Source organism: Gymnoscopelus microlampas, assembly GCF_963454915.1.
Source record: "Gymnoscopelus microlampas genome assembly, chromosome: 22".
NCBI classification, from domain to species: Eukaryota; Metazoa; Chordata; class Actinopteri; order Myctophiformes; family Myctophidae; genus Gymnoscopelus; species Gymnoscopelus microlampas.
In genome coordinates, this window is record NC_139959.1 from 43,965,879 (window position 1) to 43,992,751 (window position 26,873).

The 26,873-nt window shown below is 41.7% G+C and overlaps 2 protein-coding genes across 2 annotated transcripts in view; both read right to left on the reverse strand.

The window, feature by feature from the left end:
- LOC311039183 (uncharacterized protein) overlaps positions 1–26,873 on the reverse strand; it is a 396,442-nt gene that overhangs the window by 180,239 nt on the left and 189,330 nt on the right. The window lies entirely within an intron of this gene.
- Positions 6,710–24,923, reverse strand: LOC311039059 (RNA-binding Raly-like protein; the record flags this gene model as incomplete). Its single annotated transcript, XM_084048701.1, has 5 exons — positions 6,710–6,742; positions 9,072–9,247; positions 12,264–12,380; positions 24,087–24,268; positions 24,916–24,923. The coding sequence occupies 5 exons, from the start codon at positions 24,921–24,923 to the stop codon at positions 6,710–6,712; spliced, it is 516 nt and encodes a 171-aa protein (XP_083904827.1).

The following is a 26,873-nucleotide window of genomic DNA, read 5'->3' on the forward strand; positions in this document are numbered from 1 at the left end:
AAATTTGATGTCATAGTATTTTCCTTTGTATTCAGACAACAGTCGGCATTTGCCCTTTGGCATTAAGCAATGTCCTGCATATGTCACCAATTTAGCTGTTGACTTTTCCAGTTTATCACAAATTTCTCTGTGAATGGACTCTGGGATGACGTTGCATTGGGCACCTGTATCTATTTTAAGGTAACAGTCTTCCACGCCGACATCTCGCCACTCCGACTAGTGGCTTCCGCGTGCGGTTAGGGTTAGGGTGAGGGTTAGGTATAGGGTTCGTTAACGTCGGAAAGGCGACATGTCGGAAAGCCGCCATGTAACCCTATTTTAAATCTGACTTTACGGTCACTGATTTTTAAGTTCACTTCCCAGTAGGGATGTCCGATTTTATCGGCCTCCCGATATTATCGGCCGATATTAGCATAAAAATTGATATCGGGAAAATATCGGTATCGGTTTTTGAAAAAAAAAAAAATTTTTTTTTTTTTTTTTTTTTTTTTTTTGCTTTATAAATAAGTTACAGGAGTTCTTACTGTATATGGTGTGTGTGATATGAAATTTGAGCTTACCCTAATCACAATAATCCCCGCATATATCGGTATCGGTTGATATCGGTATCGGTAATTAAGAGTTGGACAATATCGGTATATCGGTTATCGGTAAAAAAGCCAATATCGGACAACCCTACTTCCCAGTCTTCCCCGTGGTTTGCTTTCACCATGTCAACGTAGAATTCTGTTTCTGAATCTGACTGCTCTTCCACCATGTGTACTGGCTTCTTTGCTGAATAAGTCTTGGACATGCATTTGGTGGAGAAGTGGTTAATTTTCCCACATTTTCTGCATTTTTCACCATATGCCGGACATTTCCCCTTCTGGTGGTCTCTGCCACAGTATTTGCAATCTTGCACCTTGTTCTCCATGTGTGACGTTCTTGAACGTTCTGGGCGCTCTCTTTTTACTTCATTGATGGTGCATTCAGCCTGTGCAGTTTGCAGCTGATCCATTTGTGTGCGACTTGCTTCTGCAGCACGACATATTGACACAGCCTTGGTCAAGTCTAAATCCTTAGTTCTCAGCAGTTTAGACCTTATTTGGTCATCTCTTATTCCCACGACAATTCTGTCTTTTATTAAACTGTCACACAGATCCCCATATTCGCATGATTTTGCTTTTGTTCTCAAGTCTGTGACAAATTGGTCAATATTTTCATTGGGAACCTGAACACGCATATTAAACACGTGTCTTTCAAATGTGACATTTTTTTGGGGTGTAAAATGTGCATCGAATTTCTCCAGTAGGGTTTTGAGCTTTGTTTTATCTTCACCATTAACGAACACAAATGTGTTATATATCTCCAGAGCTTCATCCCCAATTACATGTAGCAACGTGCTGGACTGTACCTTCTGTGCCTTGTTTTCAATGCCAGTGGCTATCATGTAAAGTTCAAACTTTTGTCTCCATCTTTTCCAGTTTTCAGCAATATTTCCATCCAATTTCAATGCATCTGGTGCTTTTAATCCATCCATATTGTCGAGAATTTGTCTGTTCTGACACCATGTAATGAGTTGAAGTCTGACCACATTGACTGCTCAGCCATGAATGACGTTTATTCTGCGTTCTCCCACATGAATACAAAGCATGTTATTCTGACATGCCACAGTGCCCCTAGTGGCCTGGAATACTAAGCACCTAAATACAGAGCATTGTATTCTGACATACTGTACCACTGTGCCACCTAGTGGCCTGGAAGGCTAAGCATATCATTACAGTTCTGTTTCCGGTTCCGGTATCAGTATCAGTATCGATATCGGTATCGGTATCGGAAAATCGGCCGCAAAAATATCGGTATCGTATCGAATTGAAGAAATGTGGTATCGGCACATCACTACCATTTTCCCTAAAGCCACGCCCCCTTTGCCTTGCAAGGTATATATGAAGGAAGGAAACGCCTACATTCCTCTTTGTGTTCCTAGAGCAGCTCTAGCAAGCTGCTAAAAAAACAAAAACAAGAATCAATTTGATACAAACATATCCAATTTGACTGTGGTGGCATATGTTGTGCATGACACAGATTACATTTGGGGAGCGGCGTGACGCCATATGGTTACTTCCAGATCCAGAGTACATTTACATTGTTATTGTGGGCTGTCTCTGTGGACGTATGGATATATGGCTGACTTGACTCTATGGAGATTCTCCCAATCGTCATAACTATACTAGAGTTTCGGGGGGCTACGCCCCCCTCAACCCCAGCCGCGCACGGGGCCCAGCGTGGGCGCGTGTATATTGGGGTACCGAAATCGCCCGAGTAAAACTGTCCTAAAGGAAAAAAAAAAAGGAAAAAAATTGGGAAAAAATGTTAATATTTATTTTTAACTTGGTGGTCCGCGGACCCCCTGGTGGTCCGCCGACCCCCTGTGAGTGTTGGGACCCCCGGGGACCCCCCTGGAACATGGCGGACCCCTTCGGCTGTATTTTTTTTTTCATGCACGGTTTGCTTGTTTCTGTCGCTTGTTTTTGAAAACCTGGCATGAACGTGGCAACCCGACTGACATCACTGACGTATCCTTGGTATTTGTAGTTCCGGGTTGCATAATGATGACATCACTGTCGAGTCCTTTGGTGTCATGAACCTAGGCTGGTTTGTTTACCAGATTTGCCAGCGTGCTATGGTGCTGTACTGTGGCCGTCGCCGTGTATTTTTGTGTTTGGGGTGTGCATGGCACGTGAAGGACGGACATATTGTGATTGATAGAGACATGAGTGAAGTGAAAGTAACGGCCTGGGTGGAACAAAGGAGGTACGTAAGAAGGGGGGGGGGGGGGGGGGGTTGAAGCGAAGGAGCTGCGTGTGTGTTGTTGTGGAGGAGATGGGCGGCCGCTCGTGTTGTTTCGGCTCTGTTCGGCTCAAGCCGTCGGCGTTCGGTCGGTGGTGCGCACGCTAAACGGTACGAAAGTGATTCACCTTCCGTTTTGTCCGTAATGTGGAATAAATTATGTTGCGACGTGGAAACTGTTAAGTGAGCAATGATAGGGGGAGGCATGCGTTAATCCGACAGACCTTTTCTCCGACTATTTGGCATCCGCGTGCGGTTAGGGTGCGGGTTTGGTTCGGGTTTACTGTTTAATGTCGGAGCACTGCGCTGTCGGAGGAATGCGCTGTCGGACTAACGTATTGCACCCATAGGGGAGTTAGGTGCCCTACGCCACCCGTAAATTGTGAAAGTCCGACGTGGCTACTGTGTTGGCGAGCTGTGCTGTGTCGCCGTTGTGTTTACTCGATTACAGAGCTGTGGCTATAGCGTCAGCGGCGCGCGGAAGTAACTTGTCGTTTATATAATTAGATAGTGAAGACCTTTTTTCCGCCCCTTTTCCCCGCTGGGTATAAGGATGACATGAAGGGCACGTCCTCTTTTTGGAAGGAAACGCCTACATTCCTTAGAGTTTTCAGTGGACTGGGGCAGACTATCGTCACCCCAGCCAAAAACAGATGAAAAACACACTATCAAACATTCCTTCTCAAACATGCCTGCTATTTAAAAGCTGTAAATCTGATGAGGATTAAGACAGAGCTTAAGAAAAAGCTTGTCCGGTTTCGGTTTGAATGGTCACCACAGAAATATCTCGGGGGGGAAACTTAAGACATGTTTGCTTTGGAGCCGGTTGTCTCTAATCTCTCTGTAGAGATAAGACTTTGTATAAGGTTCTTCTCGCTGCTATTTTCTCTTCTCGGTAGGCCCCGCAAAGCAGAACGTTCACATATTCCGTCTGACAGCGATATTCAGCTGGGTTTTTCTCCCCCTTTTATTTATGGATGCGCTCTGGAGAGAGGTTCTGCATCTTAGAAAAATATGGGCCACAGATAGAATGTTAAAGTGGTGGATATATGGAAATGAAAGGGACGAGAAGAGGGGAAAAACCACATGTCTGGAAACCAAGGCAGTGGAAGGATTTGTATGGTATCTAGATGTGAAACATTTTGCAGATCACCTCTCTTAAGACTCAGACAAAAAGTCACACTTTTTTTATGAGCACAATATCACACGTTTCCCAACTTGGGAGTATTATGAAAAATCACTGCGGTTAAACTTTTACCTAAATGTTAATATATCCATGAGCCTCGAGTCACAAATTACTCATAAATATTTACAAGTGCCCTCGCGCTAGGAAGAGGCAGCTTAATCCATTTAGACCGGGAACGCATCTGTGTCATTCTTTGAGATTTCTTTGGGTTATTCAAAAATAGCAGATAGCGCACTATGAGCTTGTAGATCTGCTATTTTTTTGAAAAATCGTGAAAATGTGTGCAAATCTTTGAATCTATATATATATATATTTTTTTAAAACCAAACATTTTTAACTCAAATCTTTGCTTCTTGGGATTCTACACATTTCTACTAACAGTTTTTTTTATTTCATTGTTTTTACTTATGTTGCTATTACATTAGTGGTTCTCAAACCTTTTCAAGGACCACCCAAAATTATATATATTGAATCGCGGACCCCCATCTCAAAATGTTATGTTCCAGGGACCCCCAGAAGCAAAGATTTGAGTTAAAAATGTATACATCCAAAGATTTGCAAACATTTTCACGTTCATTTTTTTCAAAAAATAGCAGATCTACAAGCTCATAGGTGCCGCGCTATGAGCTTGTCGATCTGCTATTTTTCGACTAGCCAAAGAAATCAAAAAATGACACAAATTATTCTTTCCCGGGTCTAAATGAGTTAACACCAGCTCTATTGATGATGTGCCTGCATCATTACCCATACACCCCGAGAGAGAGGCGAGGGGAACACTTTACTTTGGGCTGTGCCATTTGCAGCCACTTCTTTTTTTTTGCACATGAATTCAATTAGATGAATGTTGTTTATAGGCAGGGCTGTTCTGGGCCATTGGAAACGTCATTATTGCTCCCTCTGTCAAAGTGTGCATTAGCTGCCCTTCACTAGATCCCAGCCTTCCAAAATGTCACAGAGCTGATGACTTATAGGAGATGATTAATGGATTATTTTATTTTTTTTAACTCTTCTTGACATCCAATCCAGTGGCTACGCCTTTTAACTCATTAAGACCAGGAACGCGTCTGTGTGACATTTTTAGATTTATTTGGCTATTCAACAATAGCAGATATACAAGCTCATAGCGTGGCACCGAGTGCCGCACTATGAGCTTGTAGATCTGCTATTTTGGGGGGAAATCGTGGAAAATGTGTGCAAGCGAACATTTGTAACTAAAATCTTTGCTTCTGAGGACTCAATGTCTTCTAAATCCTAACAGTTTTTAGAAAAAAAAAAATATGTTGCTATAATATCAGTGGTTATCAAAAATGATATGTATTTGGCCGTGGACCCCCATATCAAAATGTTTTGTTCCAGGGACCAAGGTTCCAGGGTTAAAAATGTTCGCTTTAAAAATGTACATTCAAAGATTTGCACAGATTTTCAAGATTTTTCAAAAAATAGCAGATCTACAAGCTCGTAGCGCCACGCTATGAGCTTGTATATCTGCTATTTTTGAATAGCCAAATAAATCTAAAAATGACACACAGATGCGTTCCCGGTCTTAAAGGGTTAACAAAGATGGTTAATTTATGAAGATACACCGTCCCAATTGGAGCCACTACAGGCGAAATGGTACACAAATCCTACAAATGGTCTCCTAAGTTGGAGACGGCAAAATCTTGCCGAATGTCCGATGTCTACTGGTGTTAGATTGATGGCTTGCGACGATCTGGTCGAACATTTAGTTCCGTGACCATGGAGCTAAAGAATGGTTCAGGAAGCTGTGTTCACGTCGTTCTCTCTTCCATTGGAAATAATAGACTCCAACCTTTACATGTTGTAATTTAATAACTTAACCTTAATAACTTTCAGACTATCGGCCCTATTCTGGGCGCCGTCTTACCCATTATCCCTAAACTTATTTGCCATTTTTTACTATTTTGAAAAACATTTTCAAGTAGTTCAAATAGCCAATCTACATCAACACATTGTGAGCTTGTAGATTTGCTATTTCAACTATTTGAAAATGTTTTTCAAAATAGTAAAAAATGGCAAAGAAGTTTAGGGATAATGGGTAAGACGGCGCCCAGAATAGGGCCGATAGTCTGAAACAGCCTGTACAGTGTTCATTAACACTAGCATGACTGAGGTTTCATTACCCCCTACACAGCCTGAAATACGATCATTTTGATCCCCAAATCAGGCTATCCTATTGGCTACTGTCTCCCCTCCGTGCTCCAGACTAGCTCACAGCTTCTCCCCCAAACCGTGGTCCATTGTCTTCTAAATAGCCATTAACATCTCAAGTGCACTCTGCTCAGTCAGTGAACCCACATAATGTTGTTGTTGTAGGCAGGCAGAAACATTATAAAATAGTAATGTAGTATATGTATATATATATATATATATATATATATATATATATATATATATATATATATATATATATATGTATATATATATATATATATATATATATATATATATATGTATGTATATATATATGTATGTGTATATATATATATATATATATATATATATATATATATATATATATATATATATATATATATATATATATATATATATATATATATATATATATATATATATAAAATAGTATTATAAAATGTTCACTGGTGCAGATCCTTATGTAGCCCTCATTGATATGAAAACAAAGACAAAATATTCAATGTTTTTTTTTACCTGTTCTCAGTTGTCAATATCTGATACGTGGTTCTCTATCTGAAAAATGAGAGCAGAGAAAAAAGCACTGACATTTAGGATACAATATTATGACTAAAAACTAAATTATGCACATCATTTTGCCAGCGTTAATTATGCATCCTATAATCTTCGTTGCAGTAAACACACTATTCAAAGGCTACATTTGGAAAGGTGACTTTTTAGGTCACAAAACATTGAAGCTTAACAGCATGGATCCTGCCAAAAACAGGAGGCATCTCTATCCATCTCTATCTGATCAATGTAATCCTGGAGGGGAAAATAAACACATCTCTATGCTGCCTCTGGAAGAATAGTGTACTTTGTTAATGCGGAGATGAGGCTTAGATCAAAGATGGAAGCTCAGATGTACAGCTCATGGCCTCTTTGTTAGTGCCTAATAAAACAACGTTTAACACACTGCCAATGGTGAAAGCACATTTGCCAACATGGTCACATTGTAGCACCACTGTACCCACATGAAACACAAGATCATTTCTTTGATCTTACTGTGTGAACAGATAAAAGAAAAGAAAAAGGAGGAGTTGCTTTTGAACTAAAACAGGAAGGAACTATTATTTATGCTGTGTATATATATCCTATATATACAGAAGACTGGCCAATCACAGCACGTCCTCGCCGGACGCGCTTGCATGCAGAGACTCTTGGGTAAAGAAGTCAAAGACGTTGTCTGCCATGTTATTTGTGTCCAAAGTGGCCACTGACACCCCACACTACATACTGCTGCTTACAAGGTCAAGACCACAAAACAGAAATGACGGCAGCATTCTGCTTTAATTACAGCTTGTGACAGTTTGTGTGTTTCCCTCTTCCCGCCTGTGTGTGTGTGTGTGTGTGCGTGCGTGCGTGTGAGCGTGTGCGTGCGCGTGTGCGCGCGCCAGCAGGGAGATTTGTGTCTCCAAGCTTCTTCTTGAGCCAGGGTCGACAGGGAGAAGAATCTGTCAGTGGAGGCGGCCTCACCACTCACTCATGTGCAACCCTCTCGCTCTCTCAGATCCCAGAGCCATGAATAATTCCAGAGAGTTAATTCTCAGACAGACAAGCCTGTCTGCCCACTTGAGATCCTTTCCTCCCTGCACCCTCCCCCCCCCTCTCCCTCTCCAAGTGTTGCCTGATTGTTTGACAGAAATAAGCAACCAGGTCTAGGAAAACAAGCCAAAAAGAAGCGACTGTAGGCCGCATGAGCACTTTAAACCTACTGTATACGTACTGTATGTACTGTATACATCGGCTATTTGAAAATAGATGAAAATCTTGAGAAAACATTTGGAATATTTGGAAGGTTTTTGAAACATTCCAACACCAAAAATCTGGTACAGGGCTCTCTGGCACGAAACATTTTCAGGTGGCGTTTAGGGACAAATACAAATTGGGGGTTCCCATGACATGGGAAATATTTGAGAAGCACTGGTTTAAATAATAATTAACCCATTTCCTGCCATGGATGCATAAAGTCGTTCTATTAAATAGCGCACTTGCCCGCCAAGACGCATAAAGTAGTTCTATTAAAAGAATCAGGCACGCTGTTTTAGGCACCACAACACAGCTCTGGGATGATCCATCGTCACTCAGAGAAGTAGTATGTGGATGTGACATCATTCCAAAAAACGTCACTTCCATCCGGCCGGCCTGACTATGGGATTTTCAGAAAAACAGCTGTAACTCAGTTGCTGTTTTTTGCATTGAAAACCACAGTTTTCAGCGAGCCCCAGCCCCAAAATGGCGGATCACGGTTGGAACGTTGTGGTTCCTCTGAATACACAGATCCCTCCGCCTACCCACAGGGACTATTTCTTTAGTTGTTTTGAAACACAATGTCACTTCCACGGCGTTTCGAATATCATGGGATGCAGGTAATTACGCTGGTAAGGGGATACCAAACGATGTTTAATACCTTGGCGGGTGTTGTGTTAAGCCCAAATAAGCATCTACACTTTAGAGTGTATTGTATATGTTACTGGCCTTTGTTTTGTAGTGTAATGTATTTTTTAACTTATTAACTGTTGCTTGTGAGAGAACCGCAATGGAAATACGTCTTTATTGTGTTGTTGTGTTTATCCTCGAACCGCTGTAACCCTGTGGTTTTATTGCATTTCAAATCAATCAAATCAAATCAAACAAGCCCCCAAAAAAAAAACCGCAACCCGCAACTACTAACATTTACAAGCAACTTTACAGAAGAAGAAGCCCAAAGTCGCTTATAATAAGCAGACATGGCAACGCTGTCCCTCCCCCTCCTACCCCCCGTCCCCCCTCTCTCTCTCCCCCCCTCCCCCCCTCTGTCCACTGACAGGCCCTATAGCTGTCAAACGGTTTCTCTTCATAATACCAGATGGTGGCTGCTTTCCTCGTCGTAATCGTCCTCCCCGCCGTCGGTCATCTCCCCCGCCTCCACGTCGTGCGGACCCCCCTCCTCGCCCCCCTCCTCCCCGGAGTTCTCTGCCGTCTCCGACACGGAGCCCTCGTGCAGGGAGTCACAGTTGTCCTCGTACTTTCTCTGAGCGTCTGAAATGCGAGAAAGAAAGAAGGAAGGAAGGGCGACGTGAAAACACTTTAGCAGTGGTGGAAAACGTACTCGCATTTAAGTAAAAGTACCAATACTGCAATACAGAAATATACTCTGTTACAGGTAAATGTCCGGAATTCAAAAGTAAAAGAGTAAAAGTACAAAAGTATTGGTATCAAAAAGTACTTAAAGTACCAAAAAGTAGAACGTACTCATTAAGCAGAATGTCCCATTTCACAAGTTTTCAAATGTAGAAGATATATAAAAATCTTTTGAAAATAGCCGATGTACAAGCTCACAATGTGAGCTTGTAGATCGGCTATTTTCAAATGGCCGAACCGTATATAGGGCTGAAGTGAGTAATGTGTGTTTTGTAATAATAATGAAAATCTACAAAGTAACTAGTAACTAAAGTTTTCAAATAATTGTAGTGGAGTAAAACATATTTGCCTCTGAGATGTAGTGGAGTAGAAGTAAAAGTACTGAAAATTGGAAATACTCCAGTAAAATAAAATAAATACCTCAAAATTGTACTTAAGTACAGTACTTGAGTAAATGTACCAAGCTTGAAGTCTAAACTGTTTTGTTAGGGTCCATGCCTCTGGTTTTGATATACCTTTAATTGTGTTCTCTGTTGGGGATACTGCTGGACTGTCTGAAGGACATAAAAGCATGAATCGGTGTCATGACATTTCTTTTTATTTTTTTGGTTTTCTGACCTCAATTACACCCAAAAAAAACTGATCTTTGAACATTCAAAGAGCAGAGGCGATGATTGACAGGCAAAATCCCTCAACAAAACACCCGCAGGCAATTTGTTATTTTCATTGCAGCTAAAAATGCCTCAGAGTCAGAAGAACACAGAGAGAAAATAACCTGCCATGGCTCAAAGGAAGGACCACGATACAGTCTTTTAATGTTTTGTAAACCAGCATGTCATGAAACCGTTAACTTTCTGAATTGTAATGAAAGTAAAACAGAGGTCATGGTGTTCAGATGAGTTAAAGGTAGGGTAAGTGATATTTGTGGGTGTTTTTATTTGTTTTAAAAGGTTAAAGTACTATATATATATATTGTGATAGTAATCATTGCTACAGAGTGTTTGTCACAGGGGTCTCTCCAGCTCTTTAGTCAACACAATATAGGTACATTTTCAGGTAACATTTAAGCCAATCAGGAGCGAGCACTGAAAATGCATTTTCTGTTTAATAAAGAGCTGGAGAGACATGGGTGACTCTTTTTACTGAACAAACACTCTATAGCAACGAGTACTATCACAATATAGAGCTATTTAACACTTATTTTAACCAAAGTAAATCACTTACCCTACATTTAATAAAAACCTTCATCTCCCTATTTTTGGCAAATTTGTCAAAATGTTTGAGATAATTATTCTCTTTTAACACATTCCCTGCCAGAGTTTATTCATAAGGTACTCACCCACTGCCAGCGTTTTTGAGTTTTATAGCCTTTTGAACCGTTCACAAAAAAATTATATCCATTAAAATCCGCGATCGGATGGTGTTTATAAACAGCAACGACGGACGTACGAGCCCTCATAATGTTTACACTTTTTTTCCTTTTTCTTCTTCTGTGATATCAGCCGCTGAAAGAGGCTGCAAACGTCATATCCGTTTGGCTGTGACGTGGCTGTGACGTTTCCCCACCGGCCATCTTAGATTAGCTTAGCCTCCGATCGGCTATCAGATCGTTTTTAAACACAAAGAGGATAACCGTTCGTCGATCAAAGAAAAGAAAATACAACCGGAGCTTACCATTCGTTTTTTAAACCGTGTGAAAACCATGATCTTTAGCCAAAACCAGGGAAAAACTGTTTTTTCAAGATAAAAAACGAACCGGAAACGGTTGTCGGAAATTTTCTCATAGGATGGGTCGGAAGCGTCATGGGGAAAAAAAAAATCAAGGATGGTACCAAAAAATGTTTTTTTCGTTATTAAACCACATAAAAAGGCGATCCCGAGATATCTCGGGATACGCAGGTAACGGGTGGATTTAATATCTCGGGATTGGCAGTATATGTGTTAATTAAAAATAAATAAATGTATATACAAAGAAATAACATGGGGCTTAAGTGGTTATTTTCTTTTTGCTGCTGGATAGAGTGATGCTGTTGCCTCAGCATGTCCTCTAGTGGAGGACATCTTATAAAGACCTCTCTCATAAAGTGAGTGAGAGCTGTAATGGCTTCTGTCTGCTGTTATGACAGAGAGCCTGGTGGGTGCTCTTATCTTCTCATGATGTCAGGAAGACAGATTGGCCCTGTGTGTGTGTGATATTCATTTTCTCCCCTCAGTGTTGGGGGCGTGGCTAGAGCCCCCCGAACCGATGCCCACCTCAGATAGTCCCAGACCACCGATTACCACTTTTTACCAGCTTGCTCGAAGAGCGGCTGGTCTACGAACAGACAGAGCAACTACTCAACACCTCTATGACATGTTTTCAACATCTTTTTCATCATTGGCTGTCCTTTAAGGCAATGGGTGAGACTTCCCAATACTCTGAACGGCGGTCTCGTCCTCCCATGCTTTGATATCATAACCCTACTAGCAGTGTTGCCAGATTCTGCGAGAGAAATAAGAAACCAGGTGTATGAAAACAAGCCGCACACTTCTTTTACATTTTTGAATGTTTTTCGCCTATGACAAAATACTGTATTTACACCAGGTAGAAAAGTGGAGAAAACTGGGTTACATTGTCTGCATAATCACAGATGTTGTTAAAAAAAAGTCAAATAATGGCCCGGATCGCTGGCCTAGTGGTCCACTTGGGCTCTGGTGTGGCCTGGCAGCGCGTCGCGGGTTGCTGTGTGTCTCTCCCCGTCTCTCTCTCCCTCTTTCCTGTCCATCTACACTGAAGGCTATCAATAATGGCAGAAAGGCAAAACAAACAAAAAAAAGGAAAATAATGGCCAATATATCTGCCAAACCATTAGGCTCTAGTTTGGGGTTTCAGGTTTCAGAGTATTTAATGTGGCATGTGGAGAGCTCCTCTCACCAGACTCGGCTCTTTGCTGCTTCTCGATCTTATCCAGTCGTCCGAGGAGGGAGTCGATCTTCATCTTGATCTGAGTCAGCTCCCGTTTGATGGTTTGAAGCTGGTCCGTCTTCACTGCTGAGGCATATGGGAAAATAAACAAACAGCACATATTCATTTGTAAGATTTAGTTAGTGGCTCTGAGGAAAGACGCAGGTCCAAGGGAGAGAGAGACGGCTAGTGTGAAGCATATTTGTTGCTACAGTACGTTGCTAATTTCGAACCTAAAATTCAGATACATATTTTAATGTGCTGGTTAAAGGTTAAAATGAGTAATAGACCTTCTGGATGTCATCTTGAATGAGATTCAAAACGGAGTAGCTCTGTAATTAAAATCAGCTGTGTTTGGAGGAACGTGCAGCTATGGGAATCACACAGGTGAACAAAATCAACAAGATTAATTCATATTCATAAGGACTTTTGATATAAGAACACATGAAAATTACTATTTTTAGGTATGTCCATATTATGACCACGGATATATGCTCTAAAAGTGAGAAAAACATTTTTTTTCATTTCACCTTTAATAGTGCTCTGCCCAGGTAACTCTTCTCTCATAATAATACCGTCCTTTACTGTTGAGCACTGGAGCCCTCTTCTACTCATAATAACTTAGACTTCCCTTTGTGAGCATATTAATTGCCCTTATACAGTATAGCTTGGGGGGATTGACTCTCCTCCATGGGTTTCATTTGCTGTGCAAGAAGCTTATCAGAGATCAGAGGCCATGCAGCACGTTATCATCTGTTAATACTTTGGCCATGGAGCGCTTTTTATCACATCCATCAGCTTAACCCATTCAATCCGGGAAAGCATCTGTGTCATTTTAGATTTTAGCTATATACTGTATATATGAGTGCGTGTTACGATTTTAGAAAAATAGCAGATATACAAGCTCACAGCGCGTCACTTCGTATATCTTAAAACAACATTTTTTTACTCAAATCTTTGCTTCTGGGGGTCCATGGAACAACATATTTTGAGATGGGGGGGTCTGCGGCCAATTTTTGTGGTCCTTTACATGAAAAAAGCTTGATCACCACCGATATATTGCAACATACGTTTTTTTCAGAAAACTGTTTTAGAAGACATTTGTAGAATCGGCCTCAGGTGTTAACGGGTTAAATTACACTTTATTCAGGGACCAATTGCAAGTAACCCCCCCCCCCCCCCCCCCCGCCAACTGTGAACCTGCTTTGGAGATTAGAACATATATACTGTAGGCTTACAGACACCATGCTGTGCTGTTCTATTCCTATCTTACCACTGTGTATATACATACAGTACAGTAGTCTTTCATTGGCATTTGATACGGGGCATGATGCAAATAATTCTACGCAATTTCACACTACTGCAGAAATATTGAATGACACATAATGGCAACAGTAAGAGTAGCAGCATATTTGGGGGGGGGGGGGGGGGGGTCAACATCATTTAATGATTTCTGTTTCAATTTGCTATTATTACACAAAAATAAAGAGAAACAGAGAGAGAGAGAGTGTGAGGGAGAATGAAACAGAAATGAATGGAGGGGGGGTCGCTGCTTCATCTCTCTCAGTGAAGAGGTCCTTGCTTGGCCTGAAAAACGTTGACGACCCCTGCTCATAATATCCCAACAATGCACCAAATGTCGAGCCGTTTTTAAGCACTTTAAGCACATTTTTAAGCATTTAAATCTAGAGCATCTTACGGACGGTGAATGAGGAGGAAGGTTTCCGTTATAGGCCGTGTGTCCACCAAAGTGTTTTGATCCCAGCTGGATTAATAATGACAATAAGACATATTTTGGATTCCAATCCCAACCTTTACTGTTTTCCATAGATATTCAATGTTTGGCTAAAGCTGCACATGGATTGTAGTTTGAAATGGATGAGTTGGGGACTTGACCTTGATATGTCGCACGCTCATCACATCCGCCGAGAAGAGCACACAAACAAACACTCAATCCAAAGGACGTCGTCTTTAATTCAAGCCTCCCGTCTCTGGGATGCTGAAATGTGGAAGCACAAGCTGTGCCGAAAAAAGGCATTCATAATGAAGAATATATCGCTGTTGTCAGGCAGAAACCTCTTATCTCCATATTCAAAACGTATGTGTTTTAACTTTTCGTAAATGAACACCCTATACTTGATCATACTACAGCAGTGGTTTTCAACCCTATTCATATCAAGGTCCATTATTTATTCGGCATTTTAGCCACGGGCCACCATTTGATGAGATTTAGACTCTCAGACCCAAGACTTATATATATATATATATATATATATATATATATATTTTTTTTTTATATATCCTTTTATATATATATAATATTTTGTTGCCGTTAGATACGATTTTGTCCACAATTCCATCCATGCTGTATTGATGTTGGTACCATTAGGAGAGATAACAGGCAAACGATGATCAAAATAACAATTCTTTCATTAAGTAATGTATATATTTAACACTAATTTAACTCTTGAGAGCGTAAAATGAAACCAAATGGACCCGTAAGATCTGTAAGGGTCCATTTGAGTTCATTTTACACTCTCAAGAGTTAAAGATCTATAAGGGTCCATATGGTTACCAACTCTCCATCATTTAGCTGGGGACCACCTGGAACCCCCCTCAAGGACCACGGGTGGTCCCCGGACCGCTGGTTGAGAACCACTGTTATACAGCGTCACACAAAAGCATCAAAAGTAGCAGATCAACAAGCGATGCGCTTCGAGTTGTAGAGCTGCTACTTTTGCCGTTTTCGAATTTGAATCCTGAAAAGTACCATTTTTTTTGAACATATGAGGTTTCCCGACCCGACAGAGAGAGACGATATGATAATCTCCCCCTGAACCCCCCCTCGGCAGTGCAAAGTGTGTCATGTTTTGAGAAAAGGGGTGGAAAGTAAACAGACGTCATCACAAGCTGAGAGGAAAACATGAAATTCTCTTTGACACCTTGGAGATCCTGAGTTGAGTAGTAAACAAACCTCACTGCTTCCCATCCAGCATTTGACCCAGAAATACAGTTTTTTTTCCCACAAAACTCTTCTTACATTTCTAATATATTCATAGTGTAGTGTTTCTCAACGGGGGAGCAGTACAGCTTAATATATTCATGTGCTTATTTTCTTCAGTTCATCCTAGACTCTTTGGCATTAACTCTGCAGTACACGGTACAGCCCCCCAGGGGGCGTACAGATGAGTTCAGGGGGGCACTGGAAGGGGGCATTGAGTTTCTCTTGAATTTATTCAAGTGCATATTTTCTTCATTTCATCCTAGACTTTTTGGCATTAACTCTGCTGTAAAACATGGATGATGATTAGCTAGGGGGATGTCAGGCCCTGTCACATCAATTTTGAGATTTCTCATCATATTTTGCTAAGGTGCAGACTGCCAATGACGAGAATGACGAGATGTTGTGTTTTCAGTTGTTTTACGCTAGATGGCGCTGTTCGCTAACCTAGGAGTCACCATTTGACTCTCACTGAAGCAAAGAAGCAGCAAATCAGGATTTTAAAAAATAGCCTTTTCTCTGCTTTTTTGCTTTTCGGCGAAAACAACCGACATTCAACTGCCAATAACTATGCAATGGATGATCGCGACGGCACACTTTTCCCCCCTGATTCTACGAGACTCGGATACGTTCTTTTAAAGCGATCGGGGGGGGGTCGATCATACTGGAGATAAATATTCTATGATTTTTCAGTGGCTTAGCAAACAATGTTTTATTTCTGGCAGTCAAAGACTTAAACTATGATTATGCTTATACTGCAACAAGTGTCATACAATGAACTTAAAAAGCCAATGAACTCATTAATTGCGATCATTAATCATCAACTGAAATGTCATATCGTGACAGTACAGTATGGCAGGGGCGCCGATTTATGTCCCTGCTTTTGGGTGCAGTGCGTGTGTGCGTGCGCGCGCGCACCTTTTTGCCCGGTTATTTCGGTTAATTTGGTACAAAAAATGTACTCCATGAAGTTTAGATGTCGGAGGTTTTTTATTTTTTTGTGATGAGTTTGTGATGTGATGGGTGCTCGTCATTTCCCCTGGGTGCTTTAGCCCCGAGGCACCCACAGTATCGGCACCCTTGCAGTATGAGGCAGATAGCCTTTCGCGAAAATCGACCCACATTTGGACCGTGCACACGCACAGTGCACATACGCATACACATACACATACACTGAGTTTGTTATTTCAGCATCATCTGAGCTGGCTCTGGGCAGTTTGCTTGTTGTCCTTTGATGATAAGAAAGTGTGGAGCGGTTTCTATTGTATCAGTGGCTGCAGGCTCTCTTCCTTTGTGCTATCAGCCACATTAAGCTGCAGAATGGGAAACAGACACAGTCTGATCCACCATCGCTGCATCAGCACCAGATAGACAGATAGTTCTGCTTATAAAGGGGGAAAATAAAAAATAAAGACCCATGACACTTCAGCTTTGGGGAATCTAATTTCAGGATATATCAAGATGACCACAGGTAGGGTCAGTGGTCTGTAGAGATGGACATGGACAAAAGAAGAGTCTGTGATTTGATGAATTGAATACATAGGACCACAATGGAAAGCCCTCAGGGCTCACAACTACAACTACAGCTCACAACGCCTCGCAGCGCGAAGGCGTTGTGAGCTTGTTGTGAGCTTGTAGATCGGCTATTTTCAGTGAAGAGGTTTGGTGTACACACTGATGATAGTGCTGTCAAAACGAGTCTACGAAGCTACAAAATCTATAAAGAAGTTTAATCTGCAACACTATTTCATACAATATGTGATAGGGGTCCCTGTTTCATCTCTCTGACAGCTAAGGGGTCCTTGGCCTGAAAAGCTTTGAAGACCCCTGGCATTAATGGTTACAACTACCCCACACAACAGTGTAACCTTGGCCAAAACCAATACTTAAAGCAATCTTTCACCATAGTGTGGTTCGAGCAAATGAGTCTGCCAGACTAAAAAACACCACTGCCTGCCCTAGACACGGAGGAGAGAAGTCATTGATTCTGTCCAAACACAGGCTGTGAAATGTGCCCCCCCCCCCCCCCCCCCCCCCCCCTTAGTCTCCAGTGAGACCAGAGCGAGCGGTTCCCCCTGACAGGATCTCAACAAGCTGCTGGGGTAAGATAAAAAGCTGCTCTAAAACATACAGCAATGAAACAAATTATAAAAAAGGTCATGGATGAAGAAGACTAATGGTTAGGAAAACACACACTAGCAGCTCTGCATGCAGCAGGGATGGCCCAGATCTCACACTATAATCCATTAACTCTTTCAGTGCCAGAGTATTTTCATAAAGTACTCCCCCAGTGACTGCAATTTTCGTTTTTTTTGTTGTAGTTATTTTGTAATTTAATTTTCAAATAGCTTGTCTATATGCAGTATTAAACTCATACGACAGTTCTACCAGTAGAGAGCGACAAATCGAGACATTGATCACCTCGTTGACTCGCTCGCCCCCTCCCAAACAGGCCGACGTCACATCCGGTCATAAACGGATGTGACGTTTTCGACAATTTCTGATCGGGTTAAAATACGATGTTATACACGACTACGATGACTGATCGTCACCCAGACCAAAGAGAGTAGCAGTAGACCTCTCCGTTCGTTTTGTATACCGTGTGAAAAAACGTGACTTTCCCTATTCTGGCCGAAAATGACCGCGGGAAAAAAATGAGAACCGGAAACGGAATCTGCGTCATGAAACCGGAACCCAATGAGTCTTTAGGAGTCCGGAAGTGAAAGTGATCATGAAAAATGAACAGAATAGCGCGACCACAGTAAAGAGTAAAAACTCGGGATTTCTCGTTCTGGCAGCGAGGGTACTCGGAGGAAACTCAGGGTATCTCGGGGCGTGGCACTGAGAGAGTTAAGAACGGGAATGCATCTGTGTCATTTTTGGGCGGTGCAACCGCCCCTATATGTGAGGTTTGCACTTAAAAAAAACACGTTTGTGTTTTTTTTTAAGCAAATCACTTCCATCACTGTGATGACCACTGTGACCACACCGCCCACTTCACACTGGGTGTGATTTTTTTTTTGTATTTCTTTGGCTATTCAAAAAGCAGATCTACAAGCTCATTGCGCGGCATTGAGCTTGTAGACGTGCAACTTTTTTTTTAAATCTAAAATGACACAGATGCGTTCCCGGATTGCACGGATTAATCAGAGGACCAAAAAAAACACAGATGTGTCCTCCTATAGGCAATGGGAAGTGTCCTCCTGAGCAATGGGAAGGGAACAGCATCCTGATGGCTGAGTTAGTGACAGAGGAGCAGCCGCTTTATGCTTGATTATGATGATGTTACAATCTGGCTGGCGTTATGTGGTTCGATATTCGATCCAGCGGCGTGCACAGACATTTTAAGGGGCAGGTGCTCAAGTAAATTAAACTTTTTTTTGTTTACTTGGTGTGCTCTTTTTTCCCTCTACACCTATACCTCTTTGCCAAAAATAGCAGATCTACAAGCCCACAACGCCTCGCAGCGCGAGGCGTTGTGGGCTTGTAGATCTGCTATTTTTGGCTAAAGTTCTCCTCAGAAAATAGACAGGGTCAATTTTCAGAGAAGCATAACCCCGAAGGCATTTCGTGTTTATTTTTGGTATACAACATTTCTAGGGGTATTAAGGGGTGCTGAATCCAAATCTGCTGTATACCCAGCGCAAAAATGTCAATTAAGGCCTCAAAATTGAGAAATTCAACATGGCCGCCAGCGCCAGGACCTCTTTCCAAAAAAACAGGTGCTAAACCCACATTCTTTATTCTACTGACATGAAACTTTGCACAGAACATCTGCACTTATGGGGGAAGAAAGTAGGAATATAGCTGGGGTGCAACCATGAGAGTAACAGGGTGTTTTTGACTGTCTAACTTTGTATAGGCGAGGATACAAAAATGACATTTCTTCAGTGTTTGCAGGAATACTACAGCAATTTGGTAATAACTGTACAGTGTTGGACACCAACATTGGAATCCCCCAAGTCTTAGCTTTCTTCAGGTACCAAGTTTATGCCAGTAGCCCTTATAAGTCTGGATATATAAGCATTTTAGTGTAAGCATGCTGTTTTATAGTAGGGTCCGAAAGTGAGGTTCTGTGACCATCCTTTGGCAAGTATGTTTTTACGATTGATTTGACCTCTATGGACCCTTTAGAAAAGATTTAGCCCCCAGGTCCCTCCCAAAAATCCCGGCATTTTTTGCTAGACAGCCAAATTCAAAATGGCGCCCGGCGCCATCTCTAAAAATTAACTTTTGATCTGGATGACCTAGAATCATGTATGGCACTTTTCCATACAAGTCAACCATGAGGATTCCAAATCTGACACAATTTTAATTGTCAGACCTCGTTTTGACTCCGAAATTCAAGATGGCCGACATCCAGTACAGTAAAAACTTATACCCAGGGGGCAAAGAACCAGATGGGCTAGAAATAAAAACTTGGTGTCTATTTCATGGTTTCAGAGCATGAGAAACTCAATGGAATACTTATCTTTATGATTGGGTGTGTCTGGACCTTTAATTTGCATATTTCCAAGATGGACGCCACGCGAAAATGAGTTTTACTATGACTTTTACAGTGACAGCTTACTGTTATGGCAAAAAGTCTGCTTTTTAAGCAATATGAACACATTTGGTCAGTTTGCGCTTTAATTTATATGTTGTCAATATGGCTGCAGTCATAAATAATGTATGGTATTACATTTTCCATTTATTGATTTATAGATCTATAGTTGTGGGGATGATTGCAGAGAAAAATCGGAGAAAAAGACCACAATGTACCTTATGTATCATAAACTAAATACAATATAAACAGACACATGCACACTCCAAGACTTGCCAAAAACTTCAACTTTAGGGCTATACAAATTAACATAGTGGTATGCATTCAAGTAACATAACAAAAGATAGACTACTTAGTGACAAATAGAGTAAAAGCGGAGTTGAGGTTGCCTACAAAAGGTTCATTTTGACCTCTATGGTTCAGTCTTGCCTGCTTCTAAAGCCAATGATACTATGGTACAATGCTATTCACTGTCACTGTTGTCATTTTGCACTGATCCTGCTGCATCGTGTCTCCAGTCCCTGGCAACGGCATCCTAAGTAGAATGGAATTGCCTTCTTTGCACGGGAACAGTTTTTCTGGCAGCCTTTGATACAGCTGCATGATATTGCCTTGTTCATTGACACAGGCCAGGCTGGCTCGGTAGATGCAAGGGGGACTGCATTGCTAGCACTGAGAGAACATCCATACTCTGTGAAAGAAGGAATATCCGGCTTGGCGATATGTGCACATTTATCTATTATGGTTGCTAGAACAGCTCTTCTCAGGTGCAGGTCAAAGGAATTATCTGTCGGGGGCATCAGCTTTAAGAGGGTTGATCTATTATTGAGGAACTTGTACACTCTAAGCTTACTCGGTCAAAATCCTCCTGGTGGTCCGCTTTGGATGTATATACAGCAATTGTGAGGTCTCGTGCCTGATTGATGGACGTCATCTGAGAGGGAATCATAAGAGTTTTCACCAAACTCCTCAAGTGCAGAGATCCAGACGCATGATGGCCTTGAACCATGCCTTCTTCCCAGTGAAGAAGGGATAGCTGGTGGTACAGTATCTCTGCCACTTAAACTATGGATAAAGGGCAGGGCACGACACTGTGCGAGACCCAGTGCTGATACCATTTGATGGATAGGAAGGTATGAATTTTGTTCTGTTCTCACCCACAGCTCTGGAAGGCATTGGAGATGGGTTGCTGCATAGTAAAGGCACATGATGATGATGTCTGTGTCATTGGCATGGATGACAGCGCCGCCCATGGCTGCTGTGGTGTTGGGGAGTGTTGTTTCTGTCTGTTGTAAACTGTGCTCCGCTGTACCAAATGAAATTCCTAACATGTTCACATGTCATGGCAATAAAGTCTTCTGATTCTGATTCTGACAACTCTGTCAACTTTGTCATTCTGGACACTGTACAGGGTGTGGAGTATTATTCTTGTATCAGCCTCCTGTTGTGTGGATTCTAGTGCAGGGACATCTTCAATAGACCCCTCCTTGATCACCACACTCCTTGTCTCTTCTTTAAACCCCCCACCCAGGTAAAGATGTGTTGGACCAAGGGCCGACTTAAGTTTCTCATTTTCACACCATTCGTCACAGAGGAAACTCAATAGGTTTGCCTTGTTAGCTGACACAGCAAAAAACTCCTGAGGATCTGGAGCTGTGTAATGCATACTGACTTCATATTCTTTGGTAGGTTTTGGTCAAGCATATCTGTGTTCTTGCTCAGCTGTCTTAAGACTAGGTCCACAGTACCGGTCAAAACAGAAGTGAATGATCTCTGTGCCAGCAGGCACATCATTCAACAGCAGACGTTGGTATCGTTCAGCGATTGTTCCAAATGCTTCACCTTTCAGGAACGACCAATGGCGCATGGCATACATGGCATCAATAACTACTGCTGTTTTTCTGTCTTCTGTAGGCAGGTCAGGGATACATGCAACGGGTGCAATACGTTAGTCCGACAGCGCATTCCTCCGACAGCGCAGTGCTCCGACATTAAACAGTAAACCCGAACCAAACCCGCACCCTAACCGCACGCGGATGCCACATAGTCGGAGAAAAGGTCTGTCGGATTAACGCATGCCTCCCCATGCAACTTTGGTCTCCTCTTTCAGGACCTTCACAAGGCTTGCCTTGGTACCTGTTCTCATCCTGCCATCTTCCTGGAAGAGGGAAGGGGGGAAGTCACTGCACTCGTGGTTGCCTATAAAGTCAACAAGGTTGAGTTCTCCACCACTGGCTATGATTAGGGTCATGCGCAGGAGGGCAGTAATTTCATTGCTCTTGCCAGGTGCTGAGGTTTTCCCCTTAGATTGTTTAGATTTTGTGTTTTGAGTGTAGAAAGTGTTAAGCTTCATTATTCTTGTCTTCTTCTGTTCACTGGACAGTGACTCACACAGTGCCTTCAGACCCAGTTCTTTCACACTCATCAAGTCGTCCTTGACTGTGGATGTGGAATCAGCACACTGTCCTGTAGATATGTTGATCATGGATGATGTGCTCACTGTAAATGGGTTAGTCTCCACTGCTGCCTTGACTACCATCTCTGCATCCCGGATTACACGACTCTGACCAGACTCATGGTGTGGGTCTGCCATATTGACAACATATAAATTAAAGCTCAAACTGACCAAATGTGTTCATATTACTTAAAAAGCAGACTTTTTGCCATAACAGTCAGCTGTCACTGTAAAAGTCAAAGTAAAACTCATTTTTGCGTGGCGTCCATCTTGGAAATATGCAAATTAAAGGTCCAGACACACCCAATCATAAAGATAAGTATTCCATTGAGTTTCTCATGCTCTGAAACCATGAAATAGACACCAAGTTTTTATTTCTAGCCCATCTGGTTCATTGCCCCCTGGGTATAAGTTTTTACTGTACTGGATGTCGGCCATCTTGAATTTCGGAGTCAAAACGAGGTCTGACAATTAAAATTGTGTCAGATTTGGAATCCTCATGGTTGACTTGTATGGAAAAGTGCCTTCATACATGATTCTAGGTCATCCAGATCAAAAGTTAATTTTTAGAGATGGCGCCGGGCGCCATTTTGAATTTGGCTGTCTAGCAAAAAATGCCGGGATTTTTGGGAGGGACCTGGGGGCTAAATCTTTTCTAAAGGGTCCATAGAGGTCAAATCAATCGTAAAAACATACTTGCCAAAGGATGGTCACAGAACCTCACTTTCGGACCCTACTATAAAACAAAACAACACTTATATATCCAGACTTATAAGGGCTACTGGCATAAACTTGGTACCTGAAGAAAGCTAAGACTTGGGGGATTCCAATGTTGGTGTCCAACACTGTACAGTTATTACCAAATTGCTGTAGTATTCCTGCAAACACTGAAGAGATGTCATTTTTGTATCCTCGCCTATACAAAGATTACAGTTAGACAGTCAAAAACACCCTGTTACTCTCATGGTTGCACCCCAGCTATATTCCTACTTTCTTCCCCCATAAGTGCAGATGTTCTGTGCAAAGTTTCATGTCAGTAGAATAAAGAATGTGGGTTTAGCACCTGTTTTTTTGGAAAGAGGTCCTGGCGCTGGCGGCCATGTTGAATTTCTCAATTTTGAGGCCTTAATTGACATTTTTGCGCTGGGTATACAGCAGATTTGGATTCAGCACCCCTTAATACCCCTAGAAATGTTGTATACCAAAAATAAACACGAAATGCCTTCAGCATTTTATACAAGCACATTTTCTGAAATTCTGCCTAGTCTAAAAGGGATGCTAGGTTTCGAGTGGTTATGGTAAAAAAAAAATCATATCACACAAATATTTGGCGGACCCCCTGTAGTAACTTAGAGGACCCCCTAGGGGTCCCGGACCCCCTGATGAAGACCCCTTCTGTAAACTGGGAAAAAAAAACGTTTTTTTCTCTTTTTTTCAAAAGGGCAAGAGGGCAAAGGGCAGGTGCTCTAGCAGCACCTAGAGTCTATCTGTGCACGTCCCTGATTCGATCGATATTAATACATATTTTACAGACGGTGTGGAAAATGTATTACTGCTGAATCATGCCATCCCTTCTTTTTCCAAAGTAGACTAATGGCTATGAATTTTAAATGACCTGAATACTGAAGAAGAGATGAGAGGAGAGAATAGAAGTTATGTTTGAGATGTGGAGAGGAGAGGAGAGGAGAGGAGAGGAGAGGAGAGGAGAGGAGAGGAGAGGAGAGGAGAGGAGAGGAGAGGGGAGACATCAATAAAAGACAAAGAAGGAGAGCGAACACATTTAGACGGACGCACGTTTGAGTCCAGAAGAGGAAGAGGAGGTGGGGGGTCTGGAGGATGACGAAGAGGAGGAAGAGGACGTCTTGAGGGGGAAAGACGTCTTCCCGCGGCGCGAGGAGGGAGCTAGGACCCTGGAGCGCTTCAGAGGGACCACCGCCCTGGGGGGAGGAGCCACCCTGCCGTGGTAGTCAAACAACCTGAAGAAAAATGAGAACGCATGTTAGTCTTAAAGCTGCACTATATGACTTTCCTCTTCTACCCCGGATTTGAACACGGTTTCCTGCGCAAGTGCAGATTTCTTTGAGCTAATGCTTGCTCAGGGGATGAATTGAATCTTGACCATCAGGTTAAAAAAATTGTCAGATAAGTTATTAACGTGCTCTACCATACAGATTCTACAAGCTCATAGCGCGGCACCGAGTGCCGCCCTACGAGCTTATAGATCTGCTATTTTTGAAAAATCGTGAAAATGTGTGCAAATCTTATTTTTAAAGCGAACATTTCTCACTTTTTCTCACAAACTCAAATCTTTGCTTCTGGGGGTCCCTGGAACAAAATATGTTGATGGGGGTCCGCGGCCAAATACATATAATTTTGGGGGTCCTTGACATGAAAAAGATTGAGCACCACTGATATAGAAACATACGTTTTTCAGAATACTGTTGAGATTTAGGAGACATGTATAGAATCGGCTTCATCGACTCTTAATTTTACTTTTATCACTAATGCACCACTTCATTTTGCAATGATCCCCATTTCCAGTGTAACTTGATTCATCAACCTATGAGAAAGTTTAGTTATGGCACATGATCAATAGTGACGTTTGTTGGAATATACGATGTACTTCACCATGATTTAGCAAGCCACAGTATTGTACATTGTGTACAAGTAAGAGTTTATAACACGTAAATTGTGTTGGCTAATATGCAGGTTATTATTACACTGCAAGACGGGTACATAAAGTGTAACCTTTTCATACTATCAGTAGAAAACTTTTGCACGACTGGATTAAAACTCTGAAAAGCAAGGTGAAACGGTAAACAACATCAACAAAAAATGATTACCCAATACAAAGTGTTCCTTTTATACTGTAGCACACAATGCAATTGGAGGCTTCCATTAAAGGCATTGTAGGGAACATTAAGCCTAAATTTAAAAAATATGTATATATATATTTTTTGCATTTTCTCCCCTCTATCAGCCACTATATAATGATGCTGGGGTGTTTTCCTTCATTGAAACACAGTCCTCTGTCTGAAATCCGTATTTTCCCTTCTGTTTATGTTCATGTTGTTTATGTCCGGGTCGTAAATTAACGCACGCATGTGCGTGTCCGTGCGCGTCCGTGCCCGTATCAACTTTTTACTTTCGGTTTTAAAACGCTCTCAAACTTCTTTTTTGAGGCACATAATTTACTTTTAAAAAATCGTTTGGATAGAATTTAGTTGTTTAGCTTCATATATGTGGTCAATTTATCATGAAAGAGCCTATTTAAAAATATAAATTCAGAGAACCGTAGGGTCGGGCATTTCCGCGAATTGTATCCGCATAAGGCAACCTATTTTGGGCATGACTCATTTAAAAAGTCCCCCCTGCGTCACCCCCTGGTGGTCGGGGAAAAGAACTGCTGGAGGGGTGGTGTTTGACAACAGTTTTTTTCTTTGATTATGTCTGAACTCCCTACAATGCCTTTAAATTGCACACAATACATCTTTTATATCGTCTCTGTCGGATGGAAACCTCATTCGTCCAAAATTGTTACTGTTACTTTTCAGGATTCAAATAAAAAAAAAATAGCAAAAAGTAGCAGATCTAAAAGCTACACACGTCGCACTGCGTTTCGAGCTTGTAGATCTGTTAAGTGATGCTTTTGTGTGACGCTGTAGTTCAAGTATGGGGCATTAATTTACTAAGAAAACACAAAAAGTAAAAAAAAATGTCTGTTGATTAGCCTCAGGTCGACTATAGTAAATATAGTAAATATTTCACAGCATATAGAAAGAACCCCATTGTGAAAACCTGTTATCTGTTCCCCCGTATTATATTATTATCTCAAAGGCAATTTCTATGGATTTCTCCAGCGTCCTCTCTCTCTCTCTCTCTCTCTCTCTCTCTCTCTCTCTCTCTCTCTCTCTCTCTCTCTCTCTCTCCCTGACAATACTGTATTTCTCTCTCCACACACACACACACACACACACACACACACACACACACACACACACACACACACACACACACACACACACTATAAACTGAAGCATTAATATACACCCATACACCCAGTGTTCAATCTGTATAGCTTCCACGAGTAAACATTCCATTCCTTTTCTCCATGGAGAATTGTATTATCGACTATAATGTCCTTACAATCTAATGTAGACGCTTATACCACGAGGCTCCTGGCTGTAAAACCATGCTATTATGTTCTTTTATCCAAGCAACAATGTCTGCATCCAATCAATCTACTTTAAACCCATTAAAACCTGAAGCCAATTCCACAAATGTCTTCTAAATCCTAACAGTTTCCTGAAAACGTATGTTTCTATATCAGTGGTGCTGAAACTTTTTCATGTCAAGGACCCCCAAAATTATATATATAAGTATTTGGCCGCCGACCCCGATCTCAAATCAAGTCTTATCCAGGGACCCCCCCAGAAGCAAAGATTTGAAAATGTTCGCTTTAAAGGAAAATATACATATATTCAAAATGACACAGATGCTTCTGCAGGTTTTAATGGGTTAAGCTAATAGAGCCTGCCTGCTTGCTCAGGGGATAAATTGAATCCCGACTTACATGTGAGC